The following is an 18,940-nucleotide window of genomic DNA, read 5'->3' on the forward strand; positions in this document are numbered from 1 at the left end:
GGTCTTTCTGACTGCGTCACCTAGCTGCCCTAACATCAGAACTTTTAGAGCAGAAAGGGATTGCCATAGACCAATTAGTCCAACTCTGATTGATTGATGATTGATTGATTTGGAAGGGAACAGCTAAAGTGATTTGTCCAAGGTAGAATAGCTAACAAATGGCTCATCTGAAATCCTATTAATATTGTAAACAAAACAAAAAGTAGACCACAGCCTAGTTTTAGGAGGTTTAATCAAAAAATTTTATTGCACCACAAATGAATTCAAGAGTTTTACATAATACAATGAATTTTTACAACATGAAGGGAAAGACCCAGAGCCAATGTTCAGATAAAGGATTATACCCGTGGACCCTGTATGTATTTTTAATACATGTCAAAATGTGCCCAATCACTCAGTATATATTTACACCACTCTTGTAAGTTCTTAAGTTAAAAATCAACATGCAGGGAATCCTTAATCAGTTTAGTTGTAAAATACTTGAAGTACTCAAAAGACCTAGTTAGTAGCTTCCCTGAACTACATAATTAACCTGCACCAAGGGAGAGAGAAGGCATGGTCAGATAACTTGGGCAGGAATAGGGCCTGTGTGACTAGTCTAGGGTGTGTTTGTTTGAACTGAATATGTATGCTCAGACTTGCCCATCATAACATCATCTTAGTTCCTTTCCCCTTCCTCGAGCCAATCTGCTGAAATAACGTTGGGTATAAATGAAGCAAAAGCAGCTGTGTAGGAGTGCCTTTTGCTCAGGAAAAAATTTTTAACTATATTCTCGGGTTGTAAATGGAAATAAAACTTTGACTCACAGACCTGGTGAGAATTTTTTATCAGCCTTTTAAAATTGCCTTTTGGGTGGGGGCAGCAGAGATAAGATTTGAATAGTACCTGGACACTGAACTAGAGGAAGAGTGACGATGTCCCGCTCTGGGAATACTAGCCTGCAGTGCATTCTTGAAGAACTTAAAACAAAAAAGCAATGTAAAACTTTATTTTCACAGCTGTGTCAGTCTTTATTTTGCTGTGAAAATATCTCTCACTTAATTTTTTTTTTTGGCAAGAAAGAATAACCATTTGGTGAAAACTGAGCTTGGGAAACATTCACAGAGATATGTATGGTCCTCCAACTGGTTCTTAAGTCAGTAGTTAATCACAATGAAACTTTGAGCAAGCTACAAACTTGTTTTTCAAATGGATTTTAAGCTCCTACTATGCTGAATACATGCCAACTTTTCCTTAGAAAAAGCTGGTAAATAAAATGGTCCCTAGCAATCATAGCCAGGTGTTTTAAGGTAGCCAGCTTTGCAAAACCTATATGTTATATGCAAACTGTAGTGTGTTTATACATATTGGAAGCTTAATGTTTTTACATACAAGGCAATTGTACTGCAATTCACCATCTCCAATTAGGCTTATGGCCTGAAGGCCAGAGGCAATATATTTTGTTTTTTACCATATCAAAATTTGCTCAGTCTCAACTGCACAGAACTGGGAACAAATCCAGACCTCTGCTACAAATAAGATATACTGATAATGAATTCTCAGGAGATTGTCCAAGAGTGCTATCAAATTGGAGGGGGGAAAACAGAATCTAGGGTGCAAGGCATTTCCTTTTATCTCTCTTGATTTTTCTCTTTCAACACTGGTAAACTGACTGCAAGACGAGAAATGTTTACAAGCAAATTTGGCTTTAAAAAGTATGTTTTAAAATGGTTTACCAGCAACCTGTACAAGACATAGTGAGTTTAAAAAGGCAACTGAGTATTCAGTACTGTATTAACACCTTTTTAAATATTTTTTTTCTTTAAGAAAAGTAAAACGAGATCCCTTCATAAAGTTGCATATTCCCCACTAATATCAGCACCCCAAGGCATAAATCATATCTTCTGACACATTCTAAAGTTAGGACACACCTACCTTCAGGAATTGGTGGGTAGGATTAAGGATTGTTTAGAATTTTCCTGTTTATGTGATCCAAAACCACTAGAAAGGAAATGCCTAGAAATGTTTTACAAAATGTGAGGCCATATTGGGGTTCAGCTGGGAAATTCAGCAAGACACAACTTGGAGAAATCAGGTTGTCCTACACCACTAATGTCAGTCACTTTAAACCCCTTACAGCACTAGCTGTCCCCTGGCATTCAGCCTTCTGGACAGACATTAATAGTTTTAACTTTTAAGTGCTAGTACTAGGGGTTAGAGAAATCCACATGCAAACCTTCAAGGGTCCAAAGTGGGAATTTATAGCAGCACTATGTGAAAGAGGAGTTTCCCATCAGCTACTTGTCCCACCCACAAAAGCCCATGGAAAGCAACCCCTTCCTTTCAAAACTGGCCCTGTCTCTGAAACTGGCCCTATTTTGTGCCTGTCAGTTTGCAATGAAGGAAGCTCTAACCATTATTTGTCTTGTAAACAATGTTTCAAAGCTTGTACAAAATACTGCAATTACAGTGATTAAAAAACCCACCCAGACTGGTGTGCTGTGTTCTTTTCATAGAAAAAGTGGCTACATATGGAATTTCCATTCACAGGTTTCTTTTAAGACCATGGCATTCTGGGATTCGAGATGGATGGCCGAATGCTACCTCTGGGAGATGGCTTGGACCCAAACCACGACATCTGTCATTTAAACAGAAGAGCGACAAATGATTAGGATGATCAAGTCAATGGGGAAAAGGATGAAATAGTTCACAAAGGCCACCCATCCTCTGTGGAGAAAACAGTTATCACCATCTGTCACTGGTTCCTTTGGTCTGCACAGGCCTTTTGCTGCTAAGCAGAACATCAGGTTAAACTTAACATGACTGAATTTTAGCTGCATAGAACTGGGCAGCTTAAAGGAACCTTAGAGATCAGCTACATCAACCTACAATGAGGCAATAGGTTGAGACCTGAACTAAGTTCAAGGATCCTTTCACCATCCTATGTTGTTTGAGGGTCTAGGTAACAAGCCTCTTAGAGAACTGCCTTAGGATTTCAAAGTCTGGATAATGCATAACACTTATAGTGGCAATACCTTACTTTATTATCTAAGAATTATAAGGAGGCAGATTTTGACAAGAAAGACCTTTCCAAAAAAATCAGATCTGCTCGACAGTAAAAGCTGCTTTCAGAGCTAAGGAAGCAGAAACTGGAGGAGCACTTATCAAATATATTGTAGAGAAGATTCAAACATTACATAAAGTTGAACTGGATGGCTTGAAATTTCTGGCAAGACTGTATGATCATCAAAATGATAAAAAAGGAATCGGAAGTTGTTATAGAAGATAACCTTCACTATCAGGGGGCCCAACACCATCCAAATGGTCTGTTTTATTCTTCCAGAGGGTTCTTTTTTACCCCTTTTAACCTATTCTCACTTAAGACTTTATTCTCCATTCCTCTGAAGAACAACAGAAAGATCTACCTTATATTCCAAGGTCTCTTTGAGCATGTTTTCTTCCTCTTGTGAAAAATTCAGTAGCACAGACACGGCTTTAATGAGATGAAAAGCCTAAAACAGAACATCATAAACATCACTGCTTATTCTGAGAAGAAAGGATGGGAGGCAGAAGGCAGGTGTAGTGCAGGAGCTGCTGTACATACTTGTTCTCTAAACCAAAGTTCAGAAGGAATGTTGTGTGGCTATGGCCAAAGTAGGAACACATTTTTTATTTCTAGCCTACAGCCTGATGAAATTACTAAGAATTGGTTTGTGGCCAAACTTTAGGATGATAATTCCAAGTCAACAAAATTTTTAAGTTTTTTTTTTTTTTTTTTTTTAACTTTTCCAGTTTTTTCTATCATTAGCAATGAATGGTCATTATTTTTACTAAATGAATGCTATTTTTGGTATTCCGTTCTTTCCTAAGTGTCCCAAATGGTCTTCCTGGGTAGTTGTAGCCAAAAAAGATTTCTTTTCTGGTGGGCAACTTTTTGGAGATGAGCTTCTCAGCTCACCACTAGGCCTGCATCTGGCTTCTTTCCAGTGTAGTATCTACAAGAGCACAGACATTACTGAATGGTCTTTGTCACTTCAGGGACACAGAGGAAAATGTCAGTGTATATATAACATCAAGGGCCCAAAGTGGGAATTTATAGCATATTATGTGAAAGAATTATTGAAATAATTATTCCTACCACTAACAAAAGCAGCTAACATTTATATAGACCCTTGTTGGTTACAAAGCTTTTTCAAAGATGTCTTATTTGATCTTCATAAAAATCTCTTGAGAGATGTATTACTATGAAAGGTACAAACAAACTGGGTGGTAGAGTGGGTAGGATGCTATTGGCCTGAAGTCAGGAGGACCCGAATTCCAAACAGGCTTCAGACATTATCTTCACAACCCTAGGCAGGTCACTTGGCCTTTTTTTTTTTTTTGCCTCAGTTTCCTCATCTGTAAAATAGGGATAATAATAGCACCTACTTTCCAGGATTGTTGTGAGGATCAAATGAGATAATACATGTCACATAGTGCTATATAAGTGCTAGCTATTATTATGATTATTATCAGCCATCAATGCATTAGACTAAATACAGGGTACTCTTAAGTAAAGGTTAAAAGATCTCATTGAAAGAAAAAAGTATATGCTGCAATAAAATGCACAAAATTTCATTAAAATATCTTCCCTGTGGAATTTTAAGAAGCATTTCTTTTAAAACAGGAAAAAAGATGTTTTCTTTCATTTGTCATCATAATTGTCCCTTTTCATCACTATTTTCTTATTAGGAATTACCTATATGTTCAATAAACTAGATATGAGAAAAACTCTTGTTGTATTTAGTCCAGTATGGACTGAAAAGTATGCATGCATGTTTCTGTATGTGTGTGAGATGTGCTTATCTCATTTACATCTGAGGAAACTAAAGTCCAAAAAAGATGTAAACTGATTTAACTAAGGGCACCCAACTCATCACTAGGGCTGCTTAATTGGAGCCTTGAGAGTCTAAGCTCAGCAGTATCAAGATAATACACAGTGGGTAGAGCACTGGAGCCAGGAGGATCTGAGTTCAAATTCAGCCTCAGACACTTACTAGCTGTGTGTTCCTGGGCACTTAACCCTAATTATTTCCCCTTCCTCCTCCTCCTCTCCAGTCACAAAAAGTCTAAGCTCATTGTTCTTTGACCTCTGGTTAACAGGCAGATAGAGCTAATGCAGAAGGTAAAGAGCTGACTGATCTTGCAGTTAGAAGAATCAGGTTCAAAGCCCTGGCTCTAATAATTAGCTGTGACCAGCGATGAGAACACTCCAATTCTCAGAGCCTTAGTTTTCTCATGATGCCAGTACTATACAATCCACAAAACTGTATTGGCAAAAAGACTTTGTAAATTGAAGTGCAATAAAAATGAGTGATTCTGATTATTATGAAAAGAAAAATTGAATATAAATTTAGAAAACATGTAAAATGCTACTATAAATCATTTCCTAAGTTATGATTCAGCTATTAAAACCTAAATTTGGGAGAAGAGGGACAGAGAGAAACAGGATGGCATGAAGACCTCCATGTGAAAGTTCATATAGGAATAAAAATCTCCGGCAAACTGAAAACTGTTTTTACCTCTGATTCTCGACAGGACATGAATTTTAAAACCACATGCTTGAGGTATTCAAAATTTATCTCTCGAGAATCATTTAAGTCTGAGTTATTGGTGACAGTTGTGGAAGCAGTAGGCACTTCAGGATTGGGTTTCTCTCGAACTTCAAAGGTATCATTTTCAGGCCGAATTTTCTGGAAGAGGAAAAAAAAAGAAAACGGAGAAAAACATGGAAATCTGGTACCTTTTTCCTTCCTAAGCAAAGTAGGTCAGATGTCTTAACATTTCTCAGACAACATGGAAATAATCCAAGTTTTAAGTCCTTTCTCCCATTGCCTTTTCCCTATCTGCAGACGGTAAGTATTTGGTTGGATCAAATTGAAAGTTGATCCTTAATATATCATAGGATTTAGAAGTAAAAAAATTACCTTAGAGATCACTGGATCTAACCCATCATTTTACAGAAGACCCCAGAAGAAGCAGTTGGCTGAAAGCCACATAAGCATTAAGGGGTCAAAACTGGGATTCCAAACTAGGCATTCTGACTTTAGATCCAGTGTTCACTGTACTAAATTGTGCTCTTTTTAGAAGGAAGCTTCTGCCTCATGATAAAATAAAGACTCCTTAAGCAAACATGGCTGGTAGATCTGATACACAGGCAGGTTTAGGGTTGGGACTGTTGTGGCTAAGGAAGAAAAAAGCACCAGAAGACACACATTTATATGTCTGTCCTTCCTGCCCCTGCCCTCCCCCAAGAAGCCCAGTCAGGACGGGTCACCTGGATCACCACTCACCAGTTCCTTCTGGAGGGTCTTCTTAAGTTCCAGCATTCTCTGCTGCAGCTGCTTTATAGTCTGTGGAACAAATGTCACAGCATTGGAGAGTTAGACTTCTGAGGTCATCAATGCTTTCTCCCTCTTCAATTCACAGAACCGCCGAAGGGATTATTCTAAAGCACAATTTGAACCAGGTCACTCTCCTCCTCAATAAAATCTAGGATAAAACTCTTGATTTTGCATTTCAATCCCTCTACAACCTTGCTGGGTTTTTTTTTTTCCTTCTTTTTAGGCTCACTGGCCTTCCTTCTTTTCCTCACACTTGACTTGACCTTCCATCTTTCAATCTCTGTGCCCTTGCTTAGGCAGTCTACCTTAACCAAAATACAGGTCCTCCTCACCAGTACCTTTAAAGATCCTTAGTTTGCTTTAAGTATTTTCTCTACATGTAGTTTTTCCTGATTCCCCTAGATCTCAGCATCTTGCTCTATTCCCCCACAAAAATACTTTATAATTAACTCCATATATATTTTGAATATAGTAATGTAGATATATTGCTGTCCATGATAGAATGTAAATTCCTTGAAGACATGGACTGTCTCACTTTTATAGTCAGATCTTTAGTAATTAATACAATGCCTAGCTCTTGGTTGACACTTAGTGATGACTGTCTGAATGATTTGTGGAGGCTGATATTCTGAGAAGACGCTCTTGTTACCTTATTTTTCTCTATAATCTGCTGTTCCAAGTCTCGGTTTTCTTTTTGTAGTTGTACCATATCAACACAGTCCATTTCTCCATTCAATGTTCTTTCATCATTTGAGAGTGGGTATAAATCATCACTCAATTCCTTTGCTGTTTCACCATAAACAATTACCTGTCAGGGTGGAGAAAACACATCTCAGCCTCTTTTGCTAGTAGTCTCAAATTTATTCTCAGGTAGAAAGGATACAAAAAAATCCCCCCCTCTCAGATATAACAATGTCTGCTCAAATTGTTACTTGAGCCAGCACACTGTGCAATGTCATTTGGAAATAAATTTCAATTCTCTGTGCAAAGACAGAATGGGATTTTTTTTCAGACAAGAAAAGAACATAAATGGACAATTTTTGAAATAGGTCAGACAGAGTGAAGTAGGAATGCCAAATACAATATCCCCAAAGATATGTTTATATCAGAATTCAACAAATTTCAATCACTGCAATGTTAATCTGTCTAAAGAATTCTTTTTAACAGTGTTTATTTGACAACACTGCTAAAGTTCCCAAAGATGATCTAGCTTTCTATCCTCTTCCTATTTAACCCTGAGCCCCGATCATTTTCCATTTCAAATACTTCTTCAAGCTACAGGTAGTAATTGATTCAGTGGGCTACTCTCCAACTGCATATTATCTATTCTAATTCAATAAAGATTTCAAGTCATCTAGTAGCTTACAAATCAACAATTATTAAGTACCTACCATGGAAAAAGCACCGGATTGGATGATGGGTTTGGTATATAATTAAAACAGTCCTCCCTCTTCAAGGAGTTTACACTACATTGGGTAGGATTCAACACATAAAACAGTTAAATTTATAGAGGATAATCTGAGGAAAAGAAGGGGAGATGGTGAAGAAAGGTTTCCTTTCAGAGATGGCCCATGATCTGAGCCTTGAAGGAACACAAGGATTTTTTTTTTTAATTGAATCTTTTTATTTTCAAAACTTATGTAAGGATAAATTTTCACCACTGACCCTTGCAAAATCTTGTATTCCCATTCCCCTCGATTTCCTCCATACTCTCTCCTAGTTGGTAAGTAATACAACATTTTTTTTGTTTTGTTTTGATTTTTTGACAAGGATTCTAAGAAGCAGGCCCTGAGCGAGAGCATATTCTAGAATGGTGCAAAAGCACCAAGAAGGGAGATGGAGTGCCAAGTTTGTGACAACAAAATAGATGAATTTGGGAAGAACACACCAGTGTGCATGGGACATAATATAAATAATACCAAGTTTGGTGAAAGGTTTCAATTACTAGGATGGGGAATTGTATTGCTTATAGTATGTATTACTGTAGAGACAAGAGGAAACCCCTAGAGTTTCCTGATCAGGGAAATGACATTTTTTTATTTTTTAAATTTTCATAATTATAACATTTTTTTTGACAGTACATATGCATAGGTAATTTTTTTTTTTTTTTTTTTTTTTTTACAACATTATCCCTTGTACTCCCTTCTGTTCCGAGTTTTTCCCCTCCTTCCCTCCACCCCCTCCCCTAGATGGCAGGCATTCTCATACATATTAAATATCTTATAGTATATCCTAGGTACAATATATATGTGCAGAACCAAATTTTGTTGTTGTTGTTGTTGCAAAGGAAGAATTGTATTCGGAAGGTAAAAATAATCTGGGAAGAAAAACAAAAAAAAAATGCTCACAGTTTACACTCAGGAAATGACATTTTAAGAAGACTATTTTGGACTATGAAAGATGGACTGAAGAAGAAAGAAATTGAAACTTGGAAGTAAACAAAATACAAGGATCTTATAAGTGAAGAAAATGGAATAATCACTAAGAATGTTAAGGAGACAGAATTGAAAAGGGACAAGACAAATATAATTTGAAGGTCATGAACCTGGGAATCTTGAAGTATACTGATGTCTTCAACATATGGAGCAATTGAAAAAACTCATCATCTAAGGTGAAATTAGGGGATTTCTGTGACAGACACATTTGGGAATATTTATGGGACATCTAGATAGGCTAATAAGTGGTTTGTTATGCAAGACTAAGACTCAGGAAATGGGCTACTATATTAATCTGCAGCACTGCACTACAGAGGTAGAAACTGAATCCAGCAGAGCTGGATATGAGATGAGATATGACTAGTAGTAGGAGAAGGCAATAGAAAAATGGTGTATGGGGCAGACCCATACATGAGTGTGGATATGGATGATGATCCAACAAATGAAACTAAGAATAATCGTATAGGAAGGGGCAGAAGTATCAAGTAAAAGAGAAAGTACCCAGGAGGAAGGAGTGGTCAAGTATGTCAAATGATATAAAGAAATCAAGAATGAGTAAGAAGAAAAGGACTTCATTTTGAGCATTTAAGAGACTGTTAGAAACATTGTAGACAGTTTTGGTTGGTTGGTAATAGAAAAACACTACATAGGATTAAGAAATAAGTGGAAGGGAAATATTTGGCTCTGAATGGGAGAAGATACAGGATAGTAAGATTGAGGACATGGAAGGCCAACAATTTTTCAAATTATAGGGTATACTTAGGACATATTTGTAGGCAGCAGGAGAAATTTAAGCTCAAACAATTTGTGGTTAAGGGAGAAAAGAAAAAATGAAGGAACAGGTTCTCAGAGGATTTACAAAGGTATAGAGATCAAAGGCACAACTAAAAGATTTATATAAAAGAGGAGAGAACAGAGAATGATGCTGAGAAGCATCATCATATGTAGACTAAGGGAGCTGAGAATTTGTGATAAAAAGCATCTATATTCCCAGTAAAGTAAGAAGTGAGATCTTGTGATGGAAGAAGAGGGAGAAAGGAATTGAGGAGAGAAGAGGTTTGGAACAGCCACTGTGTGAAAGTGTGAAAGTCAATTATGAGACAATAAAAGGATTGCGGGTGTGGCAGTCAAGAAGGCAGCTGAAATTAGTTAACACATTTATAGTAGATCCACTCTGAATGGTTGTGACTTTTTCTATGCTATTCAGCAACACAATTTTGAAAGTCAAGGTGGGAAGTGGGAATAATGCAGAGAGAGATTATGGCAAATGGGAAAGAGAATCATGAGCAAGGCCAGACATATAGCTGAAGAGGTAAAATTCTGGTTGGAGTCTATAAACGGGCAAAACATGGTTAGAGTCAGGATAATATACTAATGAGGGATGGGTGGAGTTACTGGAATTTAGTGAAGATAATAGGTCTAGAAAGATGGAAGAATAGAGGTTGTGGTCTGAGAGGATTTCAGAGTTCTGAATCACAGTTCCCAATAGTAATCACATTTACATAGCATTTTAAAGTTAGCAAAACACTTCATTGACATTACCTAATTTGATCATGAGGTTTTGTAAAACACTTCTGGGTAATATTGAGATCAAAGGTGTGATTCTCTCCACATGTAGCTGAAGCTAAAGGTATAGCTTATGGGGAAATGTATTAACATGAATACTAATCTCCAATCATAAAGACACAGATTGGTATGGAACATCTATGTAGATAATTACAACCAGGACGAGATAAGGAGTTATGTATGGACTATGTAGATTTCAAAAGGAGGGTGCTGAGTGATGGAAATGGAAAGAAGGTCTGACAAAGGCAGTGATGTTTCAGGGGTTTATGACAAGATGAATACAAGGTCAATACTGAGGAAAGTGGTAAGGAACTGTCTTCTGAAGGACATCAGCTTTCTATGAGTAAAAAATAATGGAAGGAGTATGAGAAAATGAGATCTAAGATATAGGGAAGTTTGTAAATGATAAATTGTGAATTTTTCGTTGGACACAATGGAAGAACAGTAGAGGATGGGTAGCAGGGCTGATGACAAGAGACTTGAAATCATGTAGTGGTAGAAGGGAAGAGGCTTTTTGCCTGGGTAGTCAGTGATTCTGAATTACAGATTTATTTGATAAAAAAGAAGGGGGAATTTGCTTGCCATTAGAAATGGATGTAATACTATTTGACAGGAGTAAATACCCTCAAGTGTCCTATCATGGTTATTAGGAACTATCAATTCTCTCTGAAGCACAAACTGATTTTAGAGGTGAGAAGCATCACATTTGAAACTTCTTATGCATAAACTGCTAGGACAATCTCCTATGAAGGACTGTGGATCTCACCTAAGAAACTATGCAATGCTTTCTATGATCCCAAGCTATACTTTGATATAAAAGCCTATCTTTTTAACACGAGTTCTCCTGTTTATGTTATACAGTTACAAATCATGGAACATCAACATAGTTAACCCAAAATAAAACGAAACGACAAAAAGAAAAAAGTAGAGAAAAGTGCAAAGCAACAAGCAAGGTCTTATGGTGTGTGTGGGGTACAAAATAAAAGCAAAAAGACAATTTTTTTTGCTTAAAGAGTACATTCTAGTGGAAAAGGCAATACATAAAAGGGAGTGGAAAGAGAAGTGAGGGAAAAGAGAAGTACCTATTCAGGGGAGTCAGAAGGACAGAAGGGAATGAAGTATGGTCTAAGCTTATCCCAAAAAAGAACTCACCAGAAAAGGGTTAGCATTGTGAAGGGTAGCAGACCATAGGGTATTGCTCATGATGATACCCATGTAACAAGAAAAATTAAATGACAGCACTGAGCAGACATGTATTAAAGACACAGAAAAGGAGATAGATTGATCATGCAGCAAAAAGGAGAACAGATGACTGATGCAATAGTACTTATGAAGAGTATCTAGATCAAGTCTTTCAACAATAGAGGGATGTTTTATGGAAGATTTACGGAAAGGATGTGAGCAAGAACTATACAGGATGAGGTGTGCCATGGTATGGGATCTGTTTCAATGAAGGGAACAGCCATCTTGATACATTCATGATTCTCAGCTTAAAGTTCTACATCCTTCAAAAGTCCTTTCCTAATATAAGCTCTCTCTCACCCCCCTAATCTCTGGGTGCTTATTTTGTATATATCCTATATTTCCTGAGCTGTGTATATTACATATTGTATTTCCTAGTATAATGTAAGCTCCTTAATAATTTGGCACTATGCCCAAAAACTTATAAAACTGTGGATACCCTTTGATTTAGCAGTGTCACTACTGGGCCTGTATCTCAAAGAGATCATAAAGAAGAGAAAAGGACCCCCAAGTGCAAAAATGTTGTAGCAGCTGTTTTTGTAGTGGCAAAGAAAATGGAAATTGAGTGGATGCCCATCAATTAGGGAATGGTTGAATAAGTTATGATATATAAATACAATGGAATATTAATGATAAACAAGTTGATTTCAGAAAAACCTGGAAAAACTTGCATGATGCTGAGTGAAATAAACAGAACCAAGAGAATATTGTACACAGTGACAGCAAGATTATGTGATAGTCAACTATGACAGACTTGCTCTTCTTAGCAATACAGTGATTCAAGACAATTTGATAGATTTGAGATAGGAAATGCTATCTACATCCAGAGAGAGAACTACGGAGACTGAATGTGGTATTTTCATCTTAGTTTCTTTGTTTGCTTTTCTTTCTCATGGTTTTTTTTCTCTTTTGGTCTGATTTTTCTTGTAGAAACTGACAAATATGGAAATGTTTAAAAGTATTGTACATACATAACATTAAATTTCTTGATGTCTTGGGAGGGGAGAGGTAAAAGGAAGGAGAAAAAATTTGCAACACAAAATCTTACAAAAATGAATGCTGAAAACTATCTTTATATTTGGGAAAATGAAATACTATTGAGACTCACTCAAAAATATTTTTGAAACAACTAAACAAAAGAATGCAAGTTCTTTGAGGGCAAGGCTTTTCGTATCACTGACACTAAACACAGAACTTGACACAAAGTAGAGATTTAATAACTGCATTTATCTGAAGTATCAAGCTATAACTATTTGACAGCAAAATGTATAAATACAGGTTTAAATTTCACAGAATCTTAAATTTGGAACAGCCCTTATAGTTAACTAGACCAGTCCTGGCATTAAGCACAGAACTTGACACAAAGTAGAGATTTAATAAATGCATTTATCTGAAGTATCAAGCTATAACTATTTGACAGCAAAATATATAAATACAGGTTTAAATTTCACAGAATTTTAAGATTTGGAACAGCCCTTATAGTTAACTAGACAAGTCTATATCTCAAAAAGGATCACCTTGAAAAGAAACGTGACACTGAGTCATCTACCCTTTATGTGAAAATTTCTAATGTGCAGAAATCTATTATAGTCAAAGGCAGCCCATTTCATTTATGACTAGCACTAATTGTTAAGAAATTTTCCCTCATATCAACACTTGATTTGTCTCTTTACAGCTCCTGCCCTTTGCTTCCAGTTTTGTGTTCTAGAGGTCGAGCAGAAAGTCTATTCCCTTTTTAACATAATATAATGAGTATCACCAGTTCATTCAACCATTCCTTAATTGGCATAATCTTGAGACCCATTCATCTTTCTGTGGCTGCTGTCCAGCAGATCAATATCTTTCATAAAATGTAGGCCTAGAATTGAAAATAATACTCCAAATATGTTCAAATTAGAGCAGAGTACAGCAAGCATCAATGCTATGCCTTTTAAAATATAGCTTAAGATCATTATTAGCTTTTCTGTCTTTAAGATTTTACCTTTATCCATTTTAAGTGTCACTTTGTCATATTTGTCTCAAGATTCTGAGATCTTTTAGGATACTGCTTCTATCATCCAAGTTAACTCTCTCTGTTCCCATTTCTTGGCACTGGCAATTTTGGGAGGCAAAGCCAATTCTGCCCTTATTCAAATCACTGATAAAAACATTAAAGAACACTCCAATCTCTTGGGCATTTCACTGAAGACCTTTTAAGATGACATCAAATTATTGGATTATGGATTCAAAATTAGAAGGGATTTTAGAAATCTTCAAGCCCAACATTCTCATTTTGTAGATGAGGAAAATGAAGTCTACAGAGTTTAGTGACTTGCCCCAAATCAAACTTTAGTATTTCTCTGACCTATCAGTCTAGTTATCCTGTAAAAAAGAAACTAAATTTAGTCAGGTAAAACTCATTTTTATTAACAATTACTTTTCCCCACAGTGTAGCCACTTTCTGATATGCACCAACACAATCCCATCCTCTAACCACAATCTACTGCACTCTCCTCCTCCACAAAGGAAAAGAGGCAAAACCAATCAACAACAAAAACAAAAAAAAAATTTTTTTTTAAAGAATTACATAATTTATGTGTAAGCAGTATGACTCTTTTATCAGTATTAATGCAAATAGCCAGGAAGCAGTGTTCTAATGGGAGAGACAAATTTACACATAAAAATATACACAGGGTAAATGTAATGAATATAAACATGTAGAAAAAAAGTCAAACATAAATACAAAAGAGATTTAAAAAAAAAAAAAAATATATATATATATATATATATATATATATATGGTAATTTGGAAGGAAAGAAAAGCTAGATAAGAATAAAGAAAAGTGTGGCCTGTTCAGACATAGAAACACAAGAGTGTTGTGTGTATCAGGACCTGAAAAAAGACCATTTAAGATGGAATGCAGAGTGCTAGAGGGAGAGTAATAACCAAAGAGGCTGAAAGGATAACTTGGAGCCAGATTGGGTGAGCCTCCTAAAAGCTAAACTAGTGGGGACTTTGTATTTTACCCTAGAGACAATAGAACTCAAGTTGATTTGGTAATCATATGGTCAAAGACCATACCTGTTATGCTTACTAGTTGTTTCAACTTGGGGAAAAGGACTCAGTTTCCTTATCTTCGAAATGAGGTAATTGGACTAGATCAAAGGTACTTAACCTATTTCCTGAAGAACTTGGGAGTGCTAGGGAGCTACAGCAAAAGGATCTATAAATTTGTATGTGCACTGAGCATTATTTTTATCTTTACTGTACTCTTAAACAAAACACGCAGGACAGTATAAGAAGCTAATATACTTTCCAAATACTGAATACTATAATGTCTTACTTATATGAGGTGATGCAGAATGAAGGCCAAGAGACTATAAGAGACATAACTACAACAATTCAAATGAAAATGACACTAAGTCATCTGAATCAGCTCGTAAAACAAAAATCAATCTTAGCTGTAGAAGACTGGTGAGAACAAGTACCTCTTTTCTCAATAGAAAAACAGTGGACTATAAGGTGTGGAATGCTGAAAATGGGTAGGTGGGTTTGACTTGTTTCCCTTCTAAGGGAGGGGTAAGGGGGCAGTTATTGGGGAAATGACTATGTTTTAAAAAACAAAAAGTACCAACAAAATATTATCATAATGTTTTGTACATATATTATTAATTTTCAAATAGAAAGATAATAGAGATGAAGAGAATAAAAATTCATAATTCATAAATCTCATGTTTAAAGCAGTGCCAAAATACTCACATTTGGCTCATCCTGGGTTTCAAGGGTTTCTTCTTCCTCCTCTTCTTCATCCTCCTCTTCTATCTGCAGCCTCAACACATTCATCTCTTTTCCTCTAGATTCTTCATTTTTGGTTTCTTTACACCTGCAAGCCTCCAAGTCACTCTGCAACTGGTGCATTTGTAGCAGGACAATGTCATGCCCTGGGCCAGAACACATGGAGGCACCACATGATTTCTTATTTCTCTTTAAAATACTTAAACAATCCCTCTAGTAATTTTCTGGCACTCTATTTTCCACTCATTTGTCCACAGAATGCTTTTAGATTTGCTATATAAGGGAAAAAATACCCATTCTAGGTAAAGTGAGTCAAAGTTATACATTATCTTCCAGATAAATGATGGGGGAAATCCTAGAGCTAAATGCCAGAAAACATCTCTATATTTTTATATGGAAAAAATTGTTGTACCAAGCAAATATTTTTTGATAAATAACTTCAACCTAGTATTTTTGTTGATGGAACAGCTTTTCTTTCTAGCATCCAGGCACAAAAACTCAGAAGATAACTTTTGACTCTTTTTTATTTTATTTATAACTTTTGTCTTCATTCTCAGAACTACCACCTTAGTCTAGGAACTCATTACCATCCATCTACACTATAATGATGACCTCCTAAAGTGGTTTCCCTACACTGTATAACTAGTCAAGTAATCCAGAAGCATATTTATTATGACCACTGTTCATTCAGAATCTTTCCATTCCGCTTAGGCTCAGTTCACTTTCTGAAGCTTTACTTAATACCCCTCATTAAAATTATTCTCTCCTGAAGATTTTATGAAGAACTATGGGTCCCTCCTATCTCTATTATTATTCTATCTTATAGTATGGATATATGTTATTTCCTCACTACAAACCCCTTTAAGCCAGAATCTGTGAAATATTAAAATTCTTTGTCCCTAGTAGCTTGCATATGAGGTGGCATTTAAGAAATGTTTTTTAATTATCCAAGAAATAAATATTGCTACTACTGAAGTTCAAAATTCTTTTGCCCAACACTCAAGGCTGCCCAATGTCTGATACCTCTTCACCTGCCCAGCATTATTTCCTGTGACCCAAACTCAACACTCCAGCCACACAACAGAGGACTCACTAATGCCTACATTCTTCTGACTCTTTTTTGTTCATTTTGCTCCTTGTGCTGAGACGGTCTTTCTTCTATTTCTCCTTTTGCTACTGAATTCATACACCTTTAAAAGCCCAAATCAAATGCCATTGCGTTGAGAAGGCCTTCCCCGATTTTTCTGTTAGTAACAATGTTTTTTCTTACCAATTCTCACTGCACTTAGTTTTGCATCCACTAAAGCGTTTTTCATATATAACTGTTTAACATAGATTCTGTGCTAGTAACTTAAAACTCCTAGTGGGTTGGTAGTTCCAGGAGGACAGAAACCATGTCTTAGCTAAACTTCAACTTTGACTAAAAGTCACAGCACAATATTTTGCATGTTATTTTTTAGGGGCTCCATTAAATGCCTATTCACATAATATGGAATACCACAGGTTCCATAATTTTGGAAGTGAAGGTTTTAGTCTCTTCTTACTTAGGTAGGATATAGACTTAGGTAGTTAATTACAGTAATTATACATAGCAATTTTAAATTTAGGCCTCTAGAAGGAAGGAACCTGGGCCTAAGCACTTTACCAATTTCTATTTCAATGTTGTTCTAACTTAGAAAAGTACATATAGGCACATTAGGATGGAGTTAATTGGTCCAACCTTTCTTCAGCTGGTCGATTTCTACTTCTTTTTGGAGAATAGCTTCAGTTTTCTCATTGAGAAACTGTTCCTTCTCATTTATTAATGTTGTTAGTTCAGCAACCTTGATGAAAAGATAAACCAACATGTATCAGCAGTAGTTACTCTTATGCAGAACCACCACTATATAATTTACCATTGTAACTATCCCAAATATTCTCAAAAACTTCCCTGAGAAGTACTTTCCTCAAAACCTGACAGATCATTCCTTTTTCAACCATGAATTCTGTGGAAAACATTTTTCACTATCACTCTGGTCCATGGAGAAAATCTCTCAAGAGGGTTCTATCCAAAACGTGGCTGTATAAGCAGATACTCAAACTAATACACTAATAATCCTATTTTGAATTTCTGGTCATTAGCTTGCAGGAATCAATTTCTCAAAGACTCAATAATTCAGAGATCAATAGCAAGTAGGTGTGGTAATTTTATAAGACAATCCAATGATCCTTCAATAAAGAACATGAGACCAGATGCTGAAATGAAATGGTGACTGTTAAGCAGTAGTATCTACTTATACTGAAGCATTTCCTTTAATGCTCTATAAAGGCACGGAGATGCCCCTATGTTCTTGAAAGCTATGCAAGTAAAGTATACCTGAGGGTAGCTACTGATATACTGAAAAAGCTTCAATCAAGAACAGTCCTTGATTAGTAGATGATAATGAATTTTTTTGGGCAACAGCATTATATGGAACTGTTGGCTAAGAAGGGATGAACTACACAAATAAATAGAAGTAGTAAAACTTAGTCTTAGTTCTCTTAGAACACTGCAATAATATTCACACAAGCATAATTTCCTTTGGTAAATATATACATAAATAAGTTACAGCATTTTTGTGACCTTCTTCCATATCCCTCTAAATCTGAGATAAGTAGCAAATAAATAATGAAGCATAAATACTTAGTGGAGCTAATTCCTACAACTGAAAATGCCTTTATTAGTCATCTAAATTTCTGACAGACAAAATGCTGTGAAGCATCTTATCATAGGAATGCTAAAGCAGCAGCAGTGATCTGAACAAGTAGCCACAACTGGACAAACCTGCTGTTGAAGATCTTCCTTTTGTTTCCGGGTTTCTTCCAATGCCTTGGCAATTTCCACACTAACAGTTTCCCTCTGGCCCCATTCTTCCTACAAATCAAATTTTACTCATGAGATTTTTAATACTAAAATTCTGGTTCACATCCCTTTGGCTATTACATATCAATTTATTACTAAACATAGCAATATAATGCCATAGTGCACAAGATCAATAGATCATATTTCTATATCACTTAGCAGAGAAAAAAAAATCTTAAAAAACAATGGATTTTGAGGCAGGGAAGCACAGTTGGATACTACCAAGTGCTTCAGCAAAACATTTCCTTTTGTAAACCTCAGTTTCCTATATTTAAAAGGAAGGGATTTGACTAGATAATCTCTAGGATCCCTATCTCTAGGGGTACCATTGAGCTACCAGTAAGAGAAGAATTTAAGGAACCTTCTATGGGAAAATTTTCTATAATGGAAGTAATTTTCCTTAAACAGAGATCTAACCATGTGACTAACTGAATCTACTCCAGTATCTCACTATAGCCTCTAGGATAAAATATAAACTCCTTGATTTAGCTTTTAAAACTCTACCCAACCTGGCCCTAAACTACCCTTTTAGCCTCACTGGATATGATTCCCTCTTGCATTAGGCAATCCCTTGCATAGGCCAGTCCATCTCTCATTTTTGTGCCTTTGCAAAGGCCATCCCTCCTTATCCTGGCCTCAGAATTGCTTTCTTACTTTATGATGCAGCTTAAGCACCAT

The 18,940-nt window shown here is 36.2% G+C and overlaps 1 protein-coding gene across 4 annotated transcripts in view; it reads right to left on the bottom strand.

The window, feature by feature from the left end:
• Positions 1 to 218: 218 nt before the first annotated feature.
• Positions 219 to 18,940, bottom strand: part of GOLGA1 (golgin A1) — a 55,096-nt gene continuing 36,374 nt past the window's right edge. For all 4 annotated transcript variants that reach the window (XM_074293069.1, XM_074293071.1, XM_074293070.1 and 1 more), the window contains 8 exons: positions 18,185 to 18,274; positions 17,102 to 17,204; positions 15,346 to 15,527; positions 7,013 to 7,171; positions 6,313 to 6,372; positions 5,542 to 5,712; positions 3,406 to 3,492; positions 219 to 2,618 (listed from right to left, as the gene is read on the bottom strand). In XM_074293069.1, the coding sequence (XP_074149170.1) occupies positions 2,538 to 2,618; positions 3,406 to 3,492; positions 5,542 to 5,712; positions 6,313 to 6,372; positions 7,013 to 7,171; positions 15,346 to 15,527; positions 17,102 to 17,204; positions 18,185 to 18,274 (933 nt within the window). In that variant the 3' untranslated portion in view covers positions 219 to 2,537. The remainder of the gene's footprint in view (positions 2,619 to 3,405; positions 3,493 to 5,541; positions 5,713 to 6,312; positions 6,373 to 7,012; positions 7,172 to 15,345; positions 15,528 to 17,101; positions 17,205 to 18,184; positions 18,275 to 18,940) is intronic.

Source organism: Sminthopsis crassicaudata, chromosome 2 (assembly GCF_048593235.1).
Source record: "Sminthopsis crassicaudata isolate SCR6 chromosome 2, ASM4859323v1, whole genome shotgun sequence".
NCBI classification, from domain to species: domain Eukaryota; kingdom Metazoa; phylum Chordata; class Mammalia; order Dasyuromorphia; family Dasyuridae; genus Sminthopsis; species Sminthopsis crassicaudata.